The sequence below is a fragment of the Salmo salar genome, chromosome 13 (genome assembly GCF_965601325.2).
Source record: "Salmo salar chromosome 13, fSalSal1, whole genome shotgun sequence".
Taxonomy (NCBI): domain Eukaryota; kingdom Metazoa; phylum Chordata; class Actinopteri; order Salmoniformes; family Salmonidae; genus Salmo; species Salmo salar.
In genome coordinates this window covers 93517501-93536720 of record NC_138303.1, presented here as the reverse complement: position 1 = coordinate 93536720, position 19220 = coordinate 93517501, and the positions used below count along the sequence as shown (strand labels likewise).

The 19220-nt window shown below is 41.0% G+C and overlaps 2 protein-coding genes across 3 annotated transcripts in view; both read right to left on the bottom strand.

The window, feature by feature from the left end:
- Positions 1 to 2616: 2616 nt before the first annotated feature.
- Positions 2617 to 4465, bottom strand: LOC106568262 (uncharacterized). 2 transcript variants are annotated; one of them, XM_014138433.3, is made up of 3 exons: positions 4343 to 4465; positions 3561 to 3709; positions 2617 to 3389 (listed from the first exon to the last, which is right to left on the bottom strand). In XM_014138433.3, exons 1-3 carry the CDS (start codon positions 4398 to 4400, stop codon positions 2916 to 2918), a joined length of 681 nt encoding a protein of 226 aa, XP_013993908.1. In that variant the 5' UTR covers positions 4401 to 4465; the 3' UTR covers positions 2617 to 2915. The 2 variants fall into 2 exon arrangements, with proteins under 2 accessions (XP_013993908.1, XP_013993909.1); XM_014138434.3 differs by having other exon boundaries at positions 2617 to 3386.
- Positions 4466 to 13583: 9118 nt separating this feature from the next.
- The window catches only part of LOC106568210 (serine/threonine-protein kinase TAO3), a 6162-nt gene continuing 525 nt past the window's right edge, over positions 13584 to 19220 (bottom strand). The window contains exons 2-8 of the mRNA XM_014138355.3: positions 18079 to 18315; positions 17761 to 17889; positions 17441 to 17644; positions 16945 to 17184; positions 16517 to 16729; positions 16019 to 16201; positions 13584 to 15924 (exon numbers count right to left, since the gene is read on the bottom strand). Of these exons, the coding sequence (XP_013993830.1) occupies positions 15763 to 15924; positions 16019 to 16201; positions 16517 to 16729; positions 16945 to 17184; positions 17441 to 17644; positions 17761 to 17889; positions 18079 to 18264 (1317 nt within the window). The 5' untranslated portion in view covers positions 18265 to 18315 and the 3' untranslated portion in view covers positions 13584 to 15762. The remainder of the gene's footprint in view (positions 15925 to 16018; positions 16202 to 16516; positions 16730 to 16944; positions 17185 to 17440; positions 17645 to 17760; positions 17890 to 18078; positions 18316 to 19220) is intronic.

Here is a 19220-nt window from a genome sequence, read left to right as displayed (position 1 = left end):
CATGTAGGTAGAGTTATTAAAGTGACTATGCATAGATAATAACAAAGAGTAGCAGCAGTGTAGTGGGGGGGGAGCAATGCAAATAGTCTGGGTAGCCATTTGATTAACTGTTCAGGAGACTTATGGCTTGGGGGTAGAAGCTGTTTAGAAGCCTCTTGGACCTAGACTTGGAGCTCTGGTACCGTTTGCTGTGCGGTAGCAGAGAAAACAGTCTATGACTAGGGTGGCTTGAGTCTTTGACAATTTTTAAGGCCTTCCTCTGACACCGCCTGGTATAGAGGTCCTGGATGGCAGGAAGCTTGGCCCCGGTGATGTACTGGGCCGTACGCACTACCCTCTGTAGTGCCTTGTGGTCGGAGGCCGAGCAGTTGCCATTACCAGGCAGTGATGCAACCCGTCAGGATGCTCTCAATCTTGCAGCTGTAAAACCTTTTGAGGATCTGAGGACCCATGCCAAATCTTTTCAGTCTCCTGAGGGGGAATAGGTTTTGTTGTGCCTTCTTCACGACTGTCATGGTGTGCTTGGACCATGTTAGTTTGTTGTTGATGTGGACGCCAAGAAACTTGAAGCTCTCAACCTGCTCCACTACAGCCCCGTCGATGAGAATGGGGGCGTGCTCGATCCTCTTTTTCCTTTAGTCCACAATCATCTCTTCATATATGTGACGTAGTAAGCAATTTTCAGGGACCACTTTTTGTTCGTGAGCACTACTTTCAGAACTACTGGCTGACAAGGTAAAAATCTGTCATTCTGCCCCTGAACAAGGCAGTTAATCCACTGTTCCTCGGTAGGCTGTCATTGTAAATAAGAATTTGTTCTTCACTGACTTGCCTAGTTAAATAAAGGTTATATTTTTTTTTATTAAATAAACTGGCTAAAAAGTATGTAAAAGTACCGGTGAATCTCTTTAACTTCCCCAGACCTCAGTTATGGCATTACTCCCTCTGTCATAGTGTATATGCTGCGGTGAGGAGGGTCCCCCCCTTACCTTACCTTACCCCAAACATGACAAACAGACCTCACTGCCCATCTGATGTGTTTTCTATTCATCTCAGGTTTTTCTCTCGGGTAACCTACATACTGATCAAATGTTATTTTATTTTATTGTAAATGAGTGGTGGTTTACCACAGTTGACTGTAATTTGATTTCATTTGTAGTTTTCAGTACAGTATGGTTAACATGAAATATTTACATAATTAACTGCCAAAGTAGCATGTTATTGTAGAGTTCCTGGTACTCCCATAAAATGTGCTCAATTTATCTGAAGGGAGTTTTTTTCTGTCTGTCCCTCATGAGCAGACAGACTTTTAGCTGATTTATAGCAGCTTTTATCATCCTCCCATTGTTCCTGTATGTATATGACCTTTCACCTTTTCATGGATATAGAAAATAACATGATAAAGAGAAAGCCAGTTAGTGCTTTGGGTCACCTGAAGACATATGATTATCAAGTCTGTTTCAATCACAAAGGGAATCCGTGTCAATGACCTTTAATTCCAGTAAATGTTTGAGGATTTCAGTTGTTACCCAGACTTACCCCCTTGTCTCTTGGTTTTAAATACAGTTCTGGGTTGAAACAGGGAACTTGATTCATGACCTAGAGTGTATCCCTCCTCAATTTCCAGTTTTGGATGAGCTTGTGATCTAAGAAAAGCTTAGAATATTTCTGATGGCATTTGTCTGTTGCTTATTTGGCAAGTATTTCTACAGATGTGCACACTATTACAAACTATGTTACATTCATTGTGTCAACTGCAAAACTTTTACTTACTACCTTTTTCCACCTAAGCAACACTCATGCAACATACTTGGTTGTAATTGACATTTGATAAAGTAAACTGACAGTCTATTGATAATTACTTTTATATAGAATGTAAAATCATGAAACTACAGGTCTGTCTTATAGGGACTGATGAAGAGAACCATTACATCTATGTGGACGCATCGCCCCAGAACACCCACATAATCTGACCCATACACACCCACACCTTGTGACTGGCCAGACAGAAGCCCGCCACTTTCACAAAATCTTTCCTATCAGATGCTGTGCTGTCTTCAAGACGTGTCACTGTGAGATGAGATCACAGACTGTGTCTCAATTGCTTCCTGGCATATCTCATGTTGGGACCACTGTGTTGAAGTTCTGCAGTCTAAGGTTAACGTCACAGACTTCACTTGAGCACAGGCTGCGGCAAAATACACAAAAGTTGAGTGAACATATACAGATGTTGGATCTTAATTTGATCGCTCTTTTGTTGCTGAGAATTTGTTTCAACCCCTGTTGTATCAAACTACCTCAAATGTTAAGATCCTACATCTGTACTAAGTTTGCACCTGTGCACTGAGTACAGTTATACACAAAAACAAAAATCAATATGCAATTATGTGCACAGCATCAGACATTCATACACACCCACCTCTTGTGACTGGCCAGACAGAAGCCCGCCACTTTCACAAAATCTTTCCTATCAGATGCTGTGCTGTCTTCAAGACGTGTCACTGTGAGATGAGATCACAGACTGTCTCAATTGCTTCCTGGCATATCTCATGTTGGGACCACTGTGTTGAAGTTCTGCAGTCTAAGGTTAATGTCACAGACTTCACTTGAGCACAGTCTGCAAGAATACTTCTTTTTAATTTGCTCACAAAACTTAAAATGGACAAAACTATCAAAGTGACTCAGAATTGACAAAAGACATTCATTTTAAAATCTCACAGTAGTCTACAAGAATACCGCAGGGCAATTTTAACACACAAGTTAAGTTAATTCATTCTCAACACAAACAAAATGTATTTAAGTTATTCAAAGTCGAACATTTGTGCGGACAGTTTTTTTTCAGTGGCAGCAATAACTTCTGAACACGTGTACAAATAAATAATAAATAAAATATAATAGAAATAGAAAGGTTGGCCTCAGAACAGTGCATTTGTGTATGCAAATGTCCTACTTTTGCACATTTGGTTCATTAAGATCCTTAGTTCATGTCTGATCTGTGACAGGAGCTCCTTGAAATTCTTCAGAACCACACAACCATAGACCTTCTGTTGGAACACGTTTTGAGAGGGGTGTATTGACGTCGGTCCGTCTACAGGTTCAAGTGGGATGGGCAGGTTTGGAAAGAGGGTTTGGTAAATGCAGTTTATTTGGTTGGCCAGACCACTAGTGCGGTACTGGGCAGTGGTGAGGTTGTTTAGCAGGTGGCTGGAGGGTGGCTGTAAGTCCCTCTGTTGCTCAGTGACTCTCTTCAGGTGTGGTAGGAAAGCCTTACAGTGGGAGTAGATGCTCAGCATCCGCTCTGAGGGGTCCAGGCCAGAGATGTTTGGGTCAGGAACGATGTTGATTGGCATCTGGCAGAACAGCTCTGACATGTCTCCTTGACTGGCCTTCTGGAGATCAAGAAGTTGTTGGTAGCACAAGTATAATGCGTTATGATTTGGCAATAATGTAACTTTAAAGCAGTTTTGCATTTCCCATTAGACTGTGGACAATTTCATTGTATGCATGTTACACTATGCTATAATTCTGGATAAATGTTATGGCATTGATTTTCTACTTACATATATTTTTAAGAGGTCCACAGATTCCATATGTATGAGTCTGGTTAGCTTGGAACTTCTTTGTATGTGACTCTCACACTGTTGGTTCCTACATGCTATTCCAGCATTCACTGAATCAATGGCAGCCACCAGTAACAGGGAGAGCAATGCTGAGGAGCAAGATATGACACAATTTGATATCTACATCTGCATTGCTTTCTCTTTGGGGTTTTAGGCTGGGTTTCTGTTTAAGCATTTTGTGACATCTTCTGATGTAGAAAGGGCTTTATAAATAGATGTGATTTGATAATGCCAACACCTCTATCACAGACACTTAATCATGCTACCTTAGCAGTGTTACATGAAAATCTAAATTAGAAGTATGAAGTTCTGAAATAGATATGTTGCCATAAGTAGCTGTGGTAACGGTTACAATATGTCAAATGTATACATGAGCAAAATACACAAAAGTTGAGTGAACATATACAGATGTTGGATCTTAATTTGATCGCTCTTTTGTTGCTGAGAATTTGTTTCAACCCCTGTTGTATCAAACTACCTCAAATTTTAAGATCCTACATCTGTACTAAGTTTGCACCTGTGCACTGAGTACAGTCATACACAAAAACAAAAATCAATATGCAATTATGTGCACAGCATCAGACATTCAAAGTCTGCACATTGATGTTCTATAAATACTAGAGACATTACAGCAAAGTAAAGTACAGTATGCAGATGGTTGAATGTACAATTAGAGAATATGAAATATAGCTATCTTGGTTGTATAATGTAATTGTACTTACTTCTTGCTGCTTGTGATATGGACAGCTGAGGATACATATTCTTTACATGACCACTCATTTCTCATACAGTGACATAGGCCAAGTGTCAGACACAAACTAGTCATGATCACTCCCCTGAAAAACCTTTTAAAAGACTGAAACCACGCATTTGTCATTGGAGGAAATGACGTGCTCGGCTCTCTTTGTGAAGCAACCCAATTTCCCCAGAATTTCTTTTTTCAGACCTGAATTATTTTCTCTGTCTGATGTGAAATCTAAATGAATACCAGATCTATCTACAACAAATATGCATTGCAGATGTATTCAGTTGTGTATATTGAGCACATACATTTACAAACAGCGTAACTCAATGGATTATACTATTTGAGGTACTGTAAATGCTGAGTTAACAAATATTAATGTAATAACCTATGCATATGTGAGGTCATTTGTTTTATACCAGTCACAAGAGGTGAACCCACTCTGACACAATTCACTGTAGATAGTACTGTCGCCACCTAGAGTAAGTGGTTGTGAAGTTTTACAGTAAATCGATGCATGCAGTGTTGCAATCTGAGTTTGGGTATCATATAATGATACATTGTTGATTACCTTGTAGTTATACACAGGAGGTGCATGGAGTATAGAAAATACTGTAAAGCTGTGCTCTTGTCAATAGAGGAAACAAAACAGAGTGAGCGCACAGTGGTTGCTTACGTCAGTTAAGACCATTTTCAGGTTCATGAGAAACTCTTGCATGTGGCCTTACGGGAAGCTGTCAACGCACAGGAAGAGTTTCTCAATAGAAGACTTTCACCAGTGCGTAAAAGACAGAGTAAAGAATGGTTCAGAATCACCAAATTAGGCCATGAGACAACATTACCACATCGTGATTATTAGAGGAGCCCGGGGTTGGTTGTCACAGTGCTTATTACTCAAAATCTAGGAGGGGTATTTGGTATTAATTAGGATCCCAATTAGCTGCTGCAAAAGCATCAGATACTCTTCCTGGGGTCCACATGAAACAATACATAGTACAGAACATTATTAGTGGAGGACTGAAATACATACATTTAAAATGTCACACACAACCTACATATCAGTACAAACAGTACAAACAAAGTATTCAGACCCCTTGACGTTACAGCCTTATTCTAAATGGATTAAATTGTATTTTTCCTCTCATCAATCTACACACAATACCCCAAAATGACAAAGCAAAAACAGGTTTTTAGAATTATTTGCAAATTTATAAAAAAAATAAAAAACAGAAATACCTTACTTAAGTATTCAGACCCTTTGCTATGAGACTCAAAATTGAGCTCATATGCATCCTGTTTCCATTGATCATCCTTGAGATGTTTCTACAACTTGATTGGAGTCCACCTGTGGTAAATTCAATTGATTGGACATGATTTGGAAAGGCACACACCTGTCTGTATAAGATCCCACAGTTGACAGTGCATGTCAGAGCAAAAACCAAGCCATGAGGTTGAAGGAATTGTCCATTGAGCTCCAAGAAATGATTGTGTTGAGGCACAGATCTGGGAAAGGTACCAAAACATTTCTGCAGCATTGAAGGTCCCCAAGAACACATTGACCTCCATCCATTCTTAAATGGAAGAAGTTTGGAACCACCAAGACTCTTCCTAGAGCTGGCTACGTGGCCAAACTGAGCAGTCGGGAGAGAAGTGCCTTGGTCAGGGAGGTGACCAAGAACCCAATGGTCACTCTGACAGAGCTCCAAAGTTCCTCTATGGAGATGAAAGAAGCTTCCAGAAGGACAACCATCTCTGCAGCACTCCACCAATCAGGCCTTTATGGATGACTGGCCAGACGGAAGCCACTCCTCAGTAAAAGGCACATGACATCCCTCTTTGAGTTTGTCAAAAAGCACCTAAAGAACTCTCAGACCATGAGAAACAAGATTATCTGGTCTGATCATCCAAGATTGAACTCTTTGGCCTGGATACCAAGCGTCAAGTCTGGAGGAAACCAGGCACCATCCCTACGGTGAAGCTTGGTGATGGCAGCATCATGCAGTGGGGATGTTTTTCAGCAGCAGGGACTGGGAGACTAGTCAGGATCGAGGGAAAGATGAATAGAGCAAAGCACAGAGAGATCCTTGATGAAAACCTGCTCCAGAGCGCTCAGGACCTTCCCAACAGGACAATGACCCTAAGCACACAGACAAAACAATGCATGAGTGGCTTCGGGACAAATCTCTGAATGTCCTTGAGTGGCCCAGCCAAAGGCCGGACTTGAACCTGATCGAACATCTCTGGAGAGACCTGAAAATAGCTGCGCAGTGACACTCCCCATCCAACCTGACAGAGGTTGAGAGGATCTGCAGAGTAGAATGGGAGAAACTCCCCAAATATCGGTGTGCCAAGCTTGTAGCGTCATACCCAAGAAGACTCTGCTGTAATCGCTGCCAAAGGTGTTTCAACAAAGTACTGACTTAAGGGTCTGAATACTGATTATAAATATTTTATTTTTTACGTTATCATTATGGGGTATTGTGTGTAGATTGAGGTAATACTTTTTTTTCAAATCCATTTTAGAATAAGGCTGTAACATAACAAAATGTGGAAAAAGTCAAGGGGTCTGAATACTTTCCAAATGCACTGTAGGTATATTATGGGACTATCCATAAACAATTACTGTTATTGAAAGTAAAGGGAAGGCTTTAAATAAAGCACATTTGTGAGTTCCTAGGTCAATCCATGTGTTAACTAGCATCATAATTAGCATTGGGGGTGTAGTTGAGGGATAGTTGTCACATTGATGTTGGGATTGTATGTCACAATCTGACAACCATCCCCATTTGTAACAATGTACCAAGTAAGCTAAATGGCGTTGAAAAGACTCCTAGTATACTTATTTTAGTGTACATTGAAAAGACATCTATGTTTCAAATGCTTGGAAAGCACAGTACAGTCCAGTAGTTGAATTCAACAGAGTACAGTTGAGTTTAATTCAGGAGAGTACAGTATAGACCAAAGTATAGTACAGTACAGGTGAGTTTAATTCAGTAGAGTACAGAAGGATACAATACAGTACATTATACTGAACTGTACTGTATCCTACTTTGCTGTACTGTACAGAACTATACTTTAATTTTACTGTCTTTACTGTGTTGTACTGAATACACTACTTTAATTTTCTTTACTGTACTATACTGTATAGAACTGAATACAATACTTTTATTTTCTTTACTGTACTCTGCTGTGCTCTACTGTATTCTGTGCTGTCCGAACTTGTGAAACATAAACGTCTACGATTGGTTCCGGTCTGGACCTGCTTGTCAAAACTGTTTTTCCACGTAATTTCAACAACAAAAAAATGCAGTGTGGTGGTGTTGAATCAACGTGGAAAAAGTCATCAACTTCAGGAAATTTAGTATTTTTTTCACTCAACTTTTAACCTAAATGCAAAAACACAGTGATCTTTTTCGTAAATTTCATATGGAATTCACATTAGTTGACAACTCAACCAAATATAAATCAAAACTAGATGTTGAACTGCTGTCTGTTCCCAATGGGCAGTGACTTAACAGGAACCAGGATTGAGATGGGGACCCTTTTTATCCTCATAGAGTATCTTATTTCAACATGGAGTTATGAGCCATAAATATTCATAAATAAATAGTTTTGTAAGCTATACTGGTGCTTAAAAATACACAAAGTGACAACTAACCCCTGTCCCTTCTACCTGTAGTGTCGGTCTCTGTCCCCAGCACCAAACCAAGCCGCACCTCGAAGGCTGTTGAAACCTACAAAAGTTTATTTTGTCAGGAAACTCCTGTTAGCTAAATCTATTTCAGAGAGGCCCTTTTTTCATCAGATGAGGATTGTCCAAGTACTTATCAGATTGTTGTTTATAGCCAATAAAAAAAGCATGCTTCTCCATTTTCAACCACATCCCCAAATATTTGAATGAACCAACCATGACCCAAACAATTATGAATTTTCAGTGATGACATTTCTGAAATGAATCACCAAAGTGGGACAAGTTCTGAAAAGTCATTTATTTTTAAGAGAGCCATTTTGCTCACTCATGACATAATGTAAGAATGATGCATGTTGCTTCATTTCCGCTTGACTCAAACTTTGAAGTCTGTGGGGTGTCATAATCACCTAGCAATGCCATCAGGGGTACGCCAAATAAAATGTGATTCACATTTACAAACAGAGGTTTTTTTTTTTCTCGCCTGAGTAGCCTTGTTTCACTGCCAAAAATAAAAATTAAACCATCTGGTGTTCAGCGAAATAACAACACAATGTCAAATACAGGTAGCCTAGTGAAATCATTAACATCCAATCACATTAACCGTTACTCTCTCGCGGGAATTCCACTAACGCTCCGTATGTAGCCAAACGTAGCTGCTGCTCATTCCGTTTGCTCGAAAATTGATGAATGGTTAAAAAAAAGTAAGGCCCGCATCCATAGAGACACATACCAGCTCTACTACCAGTAGGTGCAGGTGTAGTACTGCTACTACCAGCAGTACTACACCTGCACCTGTCGACGACACAAGTTGTTCTGCTTTAATGAGAAAATCCAATGCTAGTATCAGTAATTCTACATTTGTTGTTAGCCCAGCTAGCATAGACATTGACAGTTGTGAATCTAATGCAGCCGAAGAGCTACTGCCCCCTTACCCGGGAAAGCACCGAACAACAGACAGAGTTGGACCATCGAAAGGTGCAAATATGATGAGAACTACATTGATTTGGGGTTCACTTACACTACTGTTCAAAAGTTTGGGGTCACTTATAAATGTCCTTGTTTTTGAAAGAAAAGCACTTTTTTCCATTTTAAAATAACATCAAATTGATCAGAAATACAGTGTAGACATTGTTAATGTTGTAAATGACTATTGTAGCTGGAAACGGCTGATTAGTTTTTTTATAATGGAATATCTACATAGGCGTACAGAGGCCCATTTATCAGCAACCAGTGTGTTCCAATGGCACGTTGTCTTAGCTAATCCAAGTTTATCACAGACAGAGATGCAAAGAAAAAGCCATATCAGACTGGCCAATAAAAAGAAAAGATTAAGATGGGCAAAAGAACACAGACACTGGACAGAGGAAGGACAGCATCCCGGAGTCGCCTCTTCACTGTTGACGTTGAGACTGGTGTTTTGCGGGTACTATTTAAGGAAGCTGCCAGTTGAGGACTTGTGAGGCGTCTGTTTCTCAAACTAGACATTCTAATGTACTTGTCCTCTTGCTCAGTTGTGCACCGGGGCCTCCCACTTCTCTTTCTATTCTTGTTAGAGCCAGTTTACGCTGTTCTATGAAGGGAGTAGTACACAGTGTTGTATGAGATCTTTCGTTTCTTGGCAATTTCTCGCATCGAATAGCCTTCATTTCTCAGAACAAGACTAGACTGACGAGTTTCAGAAGAAAGTTCTTTGTTTTGAGCCTGTAAAAAAAAAAAAAACACAAATTCTGATGCTCCAGATCCTCAACTATTTTAAAGAAGGACAGTTTTATTGCTTCTTTAATCAGAACAACAGTTTTCAGCTGTGCTAACATAATTGAAAAAGGGTTTTCTAATGATCAATTAGCCTTTTAAAATGATAAACTTGGATTAGCTAACACAACGTGCCATTGGAACACAGGAGCGGTGGTTGCTGATAATGGGCCTCTGCATGCCTATGTAGATATCCCATAAAAAATCAGCCGTTTCCAGCTACAATAGTCATTTACAACATTAACAATGTCTACACTGTATTTCTGATCAATTTGATATTATTTTAATGGACCAAAAAAAATTGCTTTTCTTTCAAAAACAAGGACATTTCAAATGACCCCAAACTTTTCAACAGTAGTGTATATTTGGAGTAGTGCCTTTCCTCAGCCACGGTGTGTTATATGTGTTATATGTGCAAAAGTACTATCTCACAACTCAATGAAACCTTCACTCTTGCGCAGACATTTAGAAGCAAAACATACCAATTTGAAAAATAAGCCACGGGAGTTTTTATTGCAATAATTAAGATTGCTTTCGAGTAGTAAGACATGTATAAAAGCAACAGATACCATTAATGAGAAGGGGCTAGACGCGTCTTATATGGTGAGCTACCGAGTGGCTAGGACAGGCAAGCCCCATACTATTGTGGAGGACTTAATTCTTCCTGCTGCTGCGGATATGGCTGGGACAATGCTGGGGGAAAAGGCCCAAAAAACTATAGACAATGCCCTCATCAAACAACACTGTTTCACGATGCATTAGTGACATGGCAGGAGATGTTTTGAAACAATTACTGCTTCGCTTAAAAGCCAGTGAATTCTATGCGTTACAGCTGGATGAGTCAACAGACGTGGCGGACCTGGCACAGCTCCTGGTATATGGCACAGCTCCTGGTCTGTTACATTTACGGGGGGTCAATTAAGGAAGACATCCTCTTCTGCAAACCACTGGAAACCAGGACAACAGGAGAGGATATTTTGGACAGCTCTGTGACATCAAATGGACTTTGGTGGTCAAGATGTGTTGGTATCTGTACTGATGGCGCAAAAGCCATGACAGTGCTCCCGACGCCACTTGGGTACACTGTAGCATCCACCGAGAGGCTCTTGCTGCCAAGGGAATGCCTGACAGCTTGAAAGACGTTTTGGACAATACCTTGAAAAGGGTTAACTTTGTTAAAGCAAGGCCCCTGAACTCTCGTGTATTTTCTGCATTATGCAATGATACGGGCAACGACCATGTAACGCTTTTACAACATACAGAATCGCGCTGGTTATCACGGGGCAAAGTATTGACATGTTTTTTTTAATTGGGAGACGAGCTTAAAGTTTTTACTGACCATCATTTTCACTTGTCTGACCGCTTGCATGATGACGAGTTCTCACACGACTGGCTTATCTGGGTGATGTTTCTTCTCGCTCAAAGATCTGAATTTAGGATTACAGGGACTCTCCACAACTATATTCAATGTGCGGGACAAAATTGAGGCTATGATTAAGAAGTTGGAGCTCTTCTCGGTCTGCATTAACAAGGACAACACAGGTCTTTCCATCATTGTATGATTTTTTTGTATGCAAATGAACTCAAGCTTACGGACAATGTAAAATGTGATATAGCGAAGGACCTGAATGAGTTGGTTGCGCAATTACACAGGTACTTTCCCGAAACGGATGACACAAACAACTGGTTTCGTTATCCCTTTCATGCCCTGCCTCTGGTCCACTTACCGATATCTGAACAAGAGAGCCTCATCAAAATTGCAACAAGGGGTTCTGTCAAAATTGATTTTAATCAGAAGGCACTGCCAGATTTCTGGATTGGGCTGCGCTCAGAGTATCCTGCCTTGGCAAATCGCGCTGTTAAGACACTGATGCCCTTTGCAACCACGTACCTATGTGAGAGTGGATTCTCGGCCCTCACTAGCATGAAAAGGCACAGACTGTGTGTGGAAAATTATTTAAGACTGAGATTCTCCAATACAACATTGCAGAGTTATGTGCATCCTTTCAAGCACACCCTTGTCATTAACCTATGGTGAGTTATTCACAATTTTCGATGAACAAATAAGGTTTTATATGTAAGATGATTAAATAAAGAGCAAAATTATTGATTATTATTATATTATTATTTGTGCCCGGGTCCTATAAGAGCTCTTTGTCACTTCCCACAAGCCAGGTTGTGACAAAAACTCACACTCATTGTTATTTTTAAATGTATCTGTAATGCTCGGGCGTCGTGGGTGAGGAATCAAACGCAGGAAGCAGCGAATACAGGGTAGTGGCTTTTAATAGGCCAAATGGCGAAAAACACAAGCCACCCCAAACAGTGATGAGAGCGCACACAAAACAAAGTGCCCCAAACACAGGGGGAATTACACAGTCAGCGCAAAAATACAACCAGCGTGTACACAAGCATTCAACAGATAAACGCAATCCCGCACAAAGAAAAGGCGGACCAGCTAATATAAATAGCCCCGCTAATCACCCCCACTCAGAACAGGTGCACACAATCACAAACAGGGGAAAAACAAAAAGGGAATCAGTGGCAGCTAATAGGCCGGTGACAACGACCGCCGAGCGCCACCCGAGCAGGAGGGGGCGCCACCGTCGGTGGGAATCGTGACAGTATCGTATAGCATGTGTGTGGCAGGCTTACAATTATGGCAAAAAACAACATTTGAGAGTGCGCTGACCTTGGTATTAGAGGGGGTATGCAGCTGGAGGTTGACTGTTTGAAGGGGTACAGGACTATAAAAAGTTTGGGAACCACTGACCTACACCATTGCTTTATGCTATATGAATAACATGACGTCTCAATCCTGGTTCCTGTTAAGTCACTGCCCATTGGGAACAGACCTCAGTTCAACGTCTAGTTTTGATTTATATTTGGTTGAGTTGTCAACTAATGTGAAACCTAGGTTTGGTGAAAAAAATACTAAAGTTCCTTACATTTGACTACTTTTTTCAAATCCAATCAGTTTTCCACATTGATTCAACATCATCACATTGAATTTTTTGGTTGGAATGACGTGGAAACAAGGTTGATTGAACCAGTTTTTGCCCAGTGTGTTACGTGAGAATGCATTTACTTATGTACACTAATTTCCCTTTAATGATTATGATCCACATGTCCCCATTTCAACTCAGCAATATTTTTGGAGGTGAGCATTTTATTCTGATTTACATCAGCAGGGACTCTAGTTCTATCAGATGACTGACTGCTTGAGAAAAGTGAGGGGGAACTCGTACGACCACATCCCTGTCAGCACAACTCAGGTAAGGGTAAAGCGCCTCCACCACAACTCCTCTACCATTCATCCCAGGGTACTTTCCATTTGGCCAATGTTTAAAAAGCTGCTGCTGATACCACAGCCAGTCAACACTTCGAGGAACTTACAGTTGAATTCTTGCCAGTGAATACAGACTTGAAGTCAGTGAGAATGTCCCTCCCCTATAGCCAGATCAAAAGAGATGCACAGTCTGCATGGTAAGATGGTAGACCATAGGGCATCGAGGAAACACAGGAAGCACTGCCGTGTAACTTCCCTCACCAGCAGATCACACACAGCACTGTGGGAAATTTGGAGTGTCCCTTCTAGTGAATCTGACATGCTATTATTATTTTTGTATTTCTTGTGACTCCTTACAGTATGCGGTTGTTCTGGTCAATAACACTTTGTCAGGTCAGGGTGTGTACTGTATATAACGCATATGGTAACAATACAGCAAATAAAATAATTGCACATTCACTGACATTGGATGCAGGATGTATGCAGTCATCATGTTTCAAGAGAATCTCTTTTATTTCATCTGTGCCACACAGGAAATGCTGCATGGCTTAGTTTAGGAAAGTCCCCTTTATTCTAGCTAAATACATATTTCTTTATAACTGAAGTCCACATAAACACTTTGGTTCATAACAGGTTTAAACCATTTTCAACCAACCCAAAGAAAATAGCATATGGATCTAAACCATTTGTCAACAAAAGTTACAATCTAAAAAACCTTCCAAACTCAAAATATTTTGCTTTCAAAGGAGTAATTTACAGCAAATTAGGCCTACTAAATAACTTTGACACTTGAATTCTTGCAAGGAGCCATAAGTCTGGGGGTATCAACAATGCCATACTGGGTTGTTCACATTGAAAATATTAGTTGTTTATTCATGTATTTCAAATTCCATAGTTAGTTCTCTTGCATTTGTGTCAGATATTATACCATTCTCAATCTCACTTGCCCAGCCCACCACTATGAAGAGCATGATTTCCATCACTTATCAATGTATAGGGAACAGGAGAGTTTGGAGGCAACTGTCAAAATACCAGGGTTGCATTCAAGAAATCTTTTGAAATTGTTCACCCTGGACACTTTGAAATAGTTTGTAACATCCATAGACAGACATTCAATCTGGTCTTCTGTCTGTGTCACAGGATCACAAAGGCTGATGGTGATATTAGAAATCAAGCACCAAACAATTTCCTTCCCAGTCACTGTAATGGACACATTGTGCAACCTTATGTGCAATAACAACAGTGAACACTGCAAAACATTGTACATCTGGTAGCTAAACAGCTATGACTTGAATGCAACCCAGAACAAAGCAACCACCTGCCAGACATCTTTAAAAAATCTGTATTTACAGTAATTCTGTGATGCCATTAAACTGTTTTTATACAATCTGATAAGTCTGCAGTGATTCGTTTTCACTATGTTGATCTACTGTATTACCATATCAGTTCTATTTGTGACAAAAAAAACACATATTTCCAATTATAATGTGAATTTCCTTCATCAGTAATCGACCAAATCTTCTGTATCTCCTAGTTAGGTTCTCAAATACAAATATTTATATCAAAAGTTATACAGCACAATTCTCACCATTTCCTTTACAATACCTTTGATTAGTGAACATTAAATTATTCACAAATTTGAATGGAACAAACAATGGTGTTGGCCGTGCTAAACAAACATGAAAGAACAACGACAAATCAAAACCGCTTCATAGGCACAACTTAAATAAAGGCATTTGTGAAATTGTCATATCTAATATGGCGCTTATGTTCAGTATCAATAGGCATTAAAACAAAAATGCTATGACCACTTTTATTTACAAACGGCTAAAATCTCTTGACAGATTCATGCTTTACTTCACAACCTGAATGTGTCTTTAAAGTGCATGCAACAATAAGCAGTTTTACTGAGTTGAATCATTGTGATAAAATACACACCTTGATCAAACTGATGCCAATAAATCCTAAATACTGAACAATGGAAAATAAATACCGTAATTGTTTAAAAAAGTGAAGGACTATATTCTTTAGCGCAATATGGAATTAAGTAAAAGCTCTCCATAAAACTGTGTAGATACAACATCTGACACCGTCCCCATACCCTCTTTTAGCTCACAGTATTCACATACAGTATTATTCACATTCTCTGAGAAGAAAGATGAAGCAGCTAAACATCACTGTGTAGTCCGCAGCTCACATTCCACAATCGCAATGCCCCTCAATGTAACATACGCATTAAGCATTATATGAACATGATGGTTAATACTTAAACATATCAAAGTGCTCATTTTTACTAAAATTTCCTGAATTTTATACCAAAAGGAGCTGTGACAGCATGGAGGAAAGAGTCAGTTGTTATTTTTGATAAGCATTAGTTTCTCGTAATCTCCAACCTGTGACTTTTCAGTTACACACACTTGGTTTGTCTTGTGTTTTGAATTAATCTTGTTTTATTTTCCCCCTTTTTAAATTGCACAAAAGTAGTTCCCCTGGCACATGACAGCCCTATGCTGTGATGTGGTATCTAAAAGACGAGAGAGAGAGAGAGAGAGTTACCCAGCGTTGTCACTGTGGAGGTTGACCATGGTCAAGTCGACAGTGAGACCGTGCAGGCACGTGTCTACACCATACAGCAGAAGGGAAGAGTCCTCCACACACACATCCATTTTCATCTGTCATCCTCCTTGGGGAAGTCCAGTGATCCTAAGCTCCCAAACCCCAGCTTAGCGCTCTCTGCTTCGAAAGCGTCCATCTCCCTCTCCTGCCGTTCAAACAGGTGCTTGATCCTTTCAGTGCGTTCCTTCTGAAGTGAGGCCAGCTCCTCTTCAATCTGAATCCACAATTGAATATTAAACAATAAAATAAATGAAGTGGTCAGTTTAAAGAGGTGAGTCTGTGTTACTTATAAAATAATCAAAACATACCTTTTGTTCCAGGTGGGCCCTGCGTAAGGAGACTTCCTGCTCCAGCTTCTGCAGCTCCCGTTCATGTTGGGCTTCTGTCTGGGCCTTGGTCTTGTTCTGGTAGGCATCCAGGAGCTCCATCTCCTGCTGCAGCTGCTGCTTCAACGCCTGGCACTCTCCTTGCTGCTCCTCCTCCAGACGCATCTGGAGGACCACAGCGACGAGAGCGAGAGGGGTTAAAAATACATGTAAGTAAAGTAGCCTTGCACGAGCTGGAACGACTCATAGGAGCAAAAGCTTATCTCCTGTTTCTGTAGCGTGAGGCAGCTTGATGTGCAAATACACCACTGGACAGGACACCAGTCTATCGCAGGGCCTTAACCCAATCCATCAAACTTCCGACCTTCCCATCTTAAGTCGGACACTCTAACCACAAGGCCACCGAGTTGGCAAAAAATGTAATGCATGTACCAGCAGAGATTGTGTGACTGTTTGGAGGTTCAGGGTAAGTCCACTTACCGCTTGTGAGGCCATCATCTCATTGATGCTCTGCTCGTACTGCTCGGCCAGGACGGCGAGCTTGCGTGTCTGCTCCTCCTTCAGTGACTTTAGGATGGCTTTGTGCTCACTCTTAGGAGAGACCTCAAGCTGATGGTTCCTCAGGGATTTGTACTGCTTGGTCTGCACCTTACACGTGTCCTGGAACTGTTTCTTGATCTGCATCTCCAACATCTCCAGAAGGACAAATGGAAAGAAAAATCGTAAGAAATATACAATAAGAAACAATAATTTTGCCAGTTTTGGGTGCCGGCTGAGCTTCAGTCTGACCAGGGGTACAACTTTAACTAAAGGGTCTTTGCCTAGATGTACAGACACACAATGATTTATCATTGGCTCTTACTAAACCAAATTTACAGTGCAACAGCTGCAGTATAGATTCTATGCACCTTGAGGTTCCGGGGCTGCTGCCTCTGCTCTAGGGCGTGCTTCCTGTGCAGCTCTCTCTGCCGCCGGCCGTTGTACTCCTCCTGGTTCTCCAACTCGGTCTGGTGCTGCAGGCGGATCAGCTCAACACGGAGCCTCTGCAGTGTCTGCAGCTGCCTGCGCTCCAGCTCCTGAGTGGACTCGTCCTGTCGGATCATCAGGGCCTGCTCCATCTCCTTCTGGGTCTTCTTCTTATTCAGCTCCTGGGACGGGACATATTCCTCATCTTTCCATTTCATTTTAAATATACAGTACTTCAGATTTGTACAATGCAAATTAGGCCATTTAACAAAAGAGGTTGAGATGACTATTTTACCGGGAACTATGAGGCAAAGTTGAAGAAAGTGATCATACAACAGACTGATAAAGAAGGGATATAAAAGCACACATCTATCAGCTTCATGGACCCCGCATGTAGTGAGTTCAGTTAGCTAACTAAATCTCAGAGAGCAACTGTACCTCTCTCATTTGCTCCTGTTCAAACTCGTGCCTCCTGACCAGTGTCCTGCGTTTCATGGCCCGGCAACTCCTGTCATAGACCAGTCTCTGCTGGTCAAGGAGGTGGGCCTCATCATCAGCCTGTGAGCGCTGCACCGTCTCCTTGTGCCTGGACAGACGCTCCTGCTTCTCCTCCTTGGGTGTACTGGGGTCCTCATTCATCTCCTGCAACACCCAGACAAGAACCAGGGCTTAGTGGGTCATGGAAGAAAATACATGGAAAATGCAAACAATTTCACACAAACAAAGAGGAAACATTTGTTAATGATTCATGCATTTACCTCTTTGATCTTCTCTTTACAGAGCCTGTACTCTCTCTTCTGGTTGTCTAAGAAGGTGGTCAGCTCCTTCTTTTGCTGGGCAATGATCTGTTGCTGGATCCTCTTCTCCTCTGCTGTAGCTGCCTTTATCTGTACGGGAACATATTAAATGTTCCAGAATTAAAGGTTTATCACCTCCCTTCGATGTTCTGTTTAAAATTCTGACATTATGCTGAAAGGGCAAAATTCTAAGGATGCTATCTAATCAAGGAATGAGTTTACACCTCATTCCTACCAATCAGGACCTACTGTCCTACCAGCCGACAGTACATCATTCACCTCTTTGTCTGTGTGAACGGCGTGCCGTTTGGCCAGTCTCTCCAGTTCTATGTAAGTGTTGTTGGCGTGGGTCTCCACTTCTTTCTGCAACCGGAGCCTAAGCTCGTCCATCTCCGCCTTCAGCCTGTTCTCCAGGGCGATCAGCTGCTTCTGGTGCTGCCGCCGCATGCGCTTATAACCAGACATCTGCTCCCGCAGCTCAGAGTCCTGCTCATGCTCCTGGATCTACCTGGTGACCTGGACACAGGGGTCAGGGGTCGGAGGCCACAGAGAGAACGGTCAGGGGTGAAAAGCCAGAGGGCCTGTGAAGAAAGACGACTGTAGAATTAAAATGTACTGTATCGTTCAACATGGACGAGTATCCTAGTCATACTCAGTAATAGACCTTAAAATACAGTAGAACAATGTTCTTTGTGAATCTGAAACATAACTCAACATATTTTATTGTCTTTGCAAGAATACCTTAAATGGAATAGAGAGTCCTCACAAAGACTACATACAGTACACCTAAAGCTAACTATAGTATTCATTTGGTTCTATGTATTTGCTCTTACTCTAAAGAGCATTCTCTGAATATCACCCTTGATGTAGTATAACTAAATGAATTCCTGAATATACCAAATATAATCTGCGTTCTAGTCCAACACATGTAAAGTCCAATCATTATAACTAAATATGGCCTCTATTACCACCTATCACAAATCCTGTCATAAATTTGACACATAAAACACATGAAAAGACACATGCACACAATTGTTAATTGGTGGACATTCCTGAGGATTATTAGCTACAGTATCTGTAGATAGCATTTTCCAGGGCAGGAAATAATGCACACTGTTCCTCTTCACTGATTGATCATGGCTGCTTGGCTCAGATTTCATGCTAGTAACATAGCACATGCATCATCAATTATGGTTGCTACATACATGAACATAAAGAGGGTGACTTGACCGTCAATATGGTGTTCCTCATGCTAATATATCTGTCAAGTACATACTGTATATGTAGCCACAAATGGAGCGGTATGAGCCTGGTTTGCAGGCCTACTATTGAATGGTAAAGGTACAGCTTGTAAATAAATAACAAAAGACTTGAAATCATGATAAACCGATATCGAAAGAGATTTGATAGAAATCCAAACG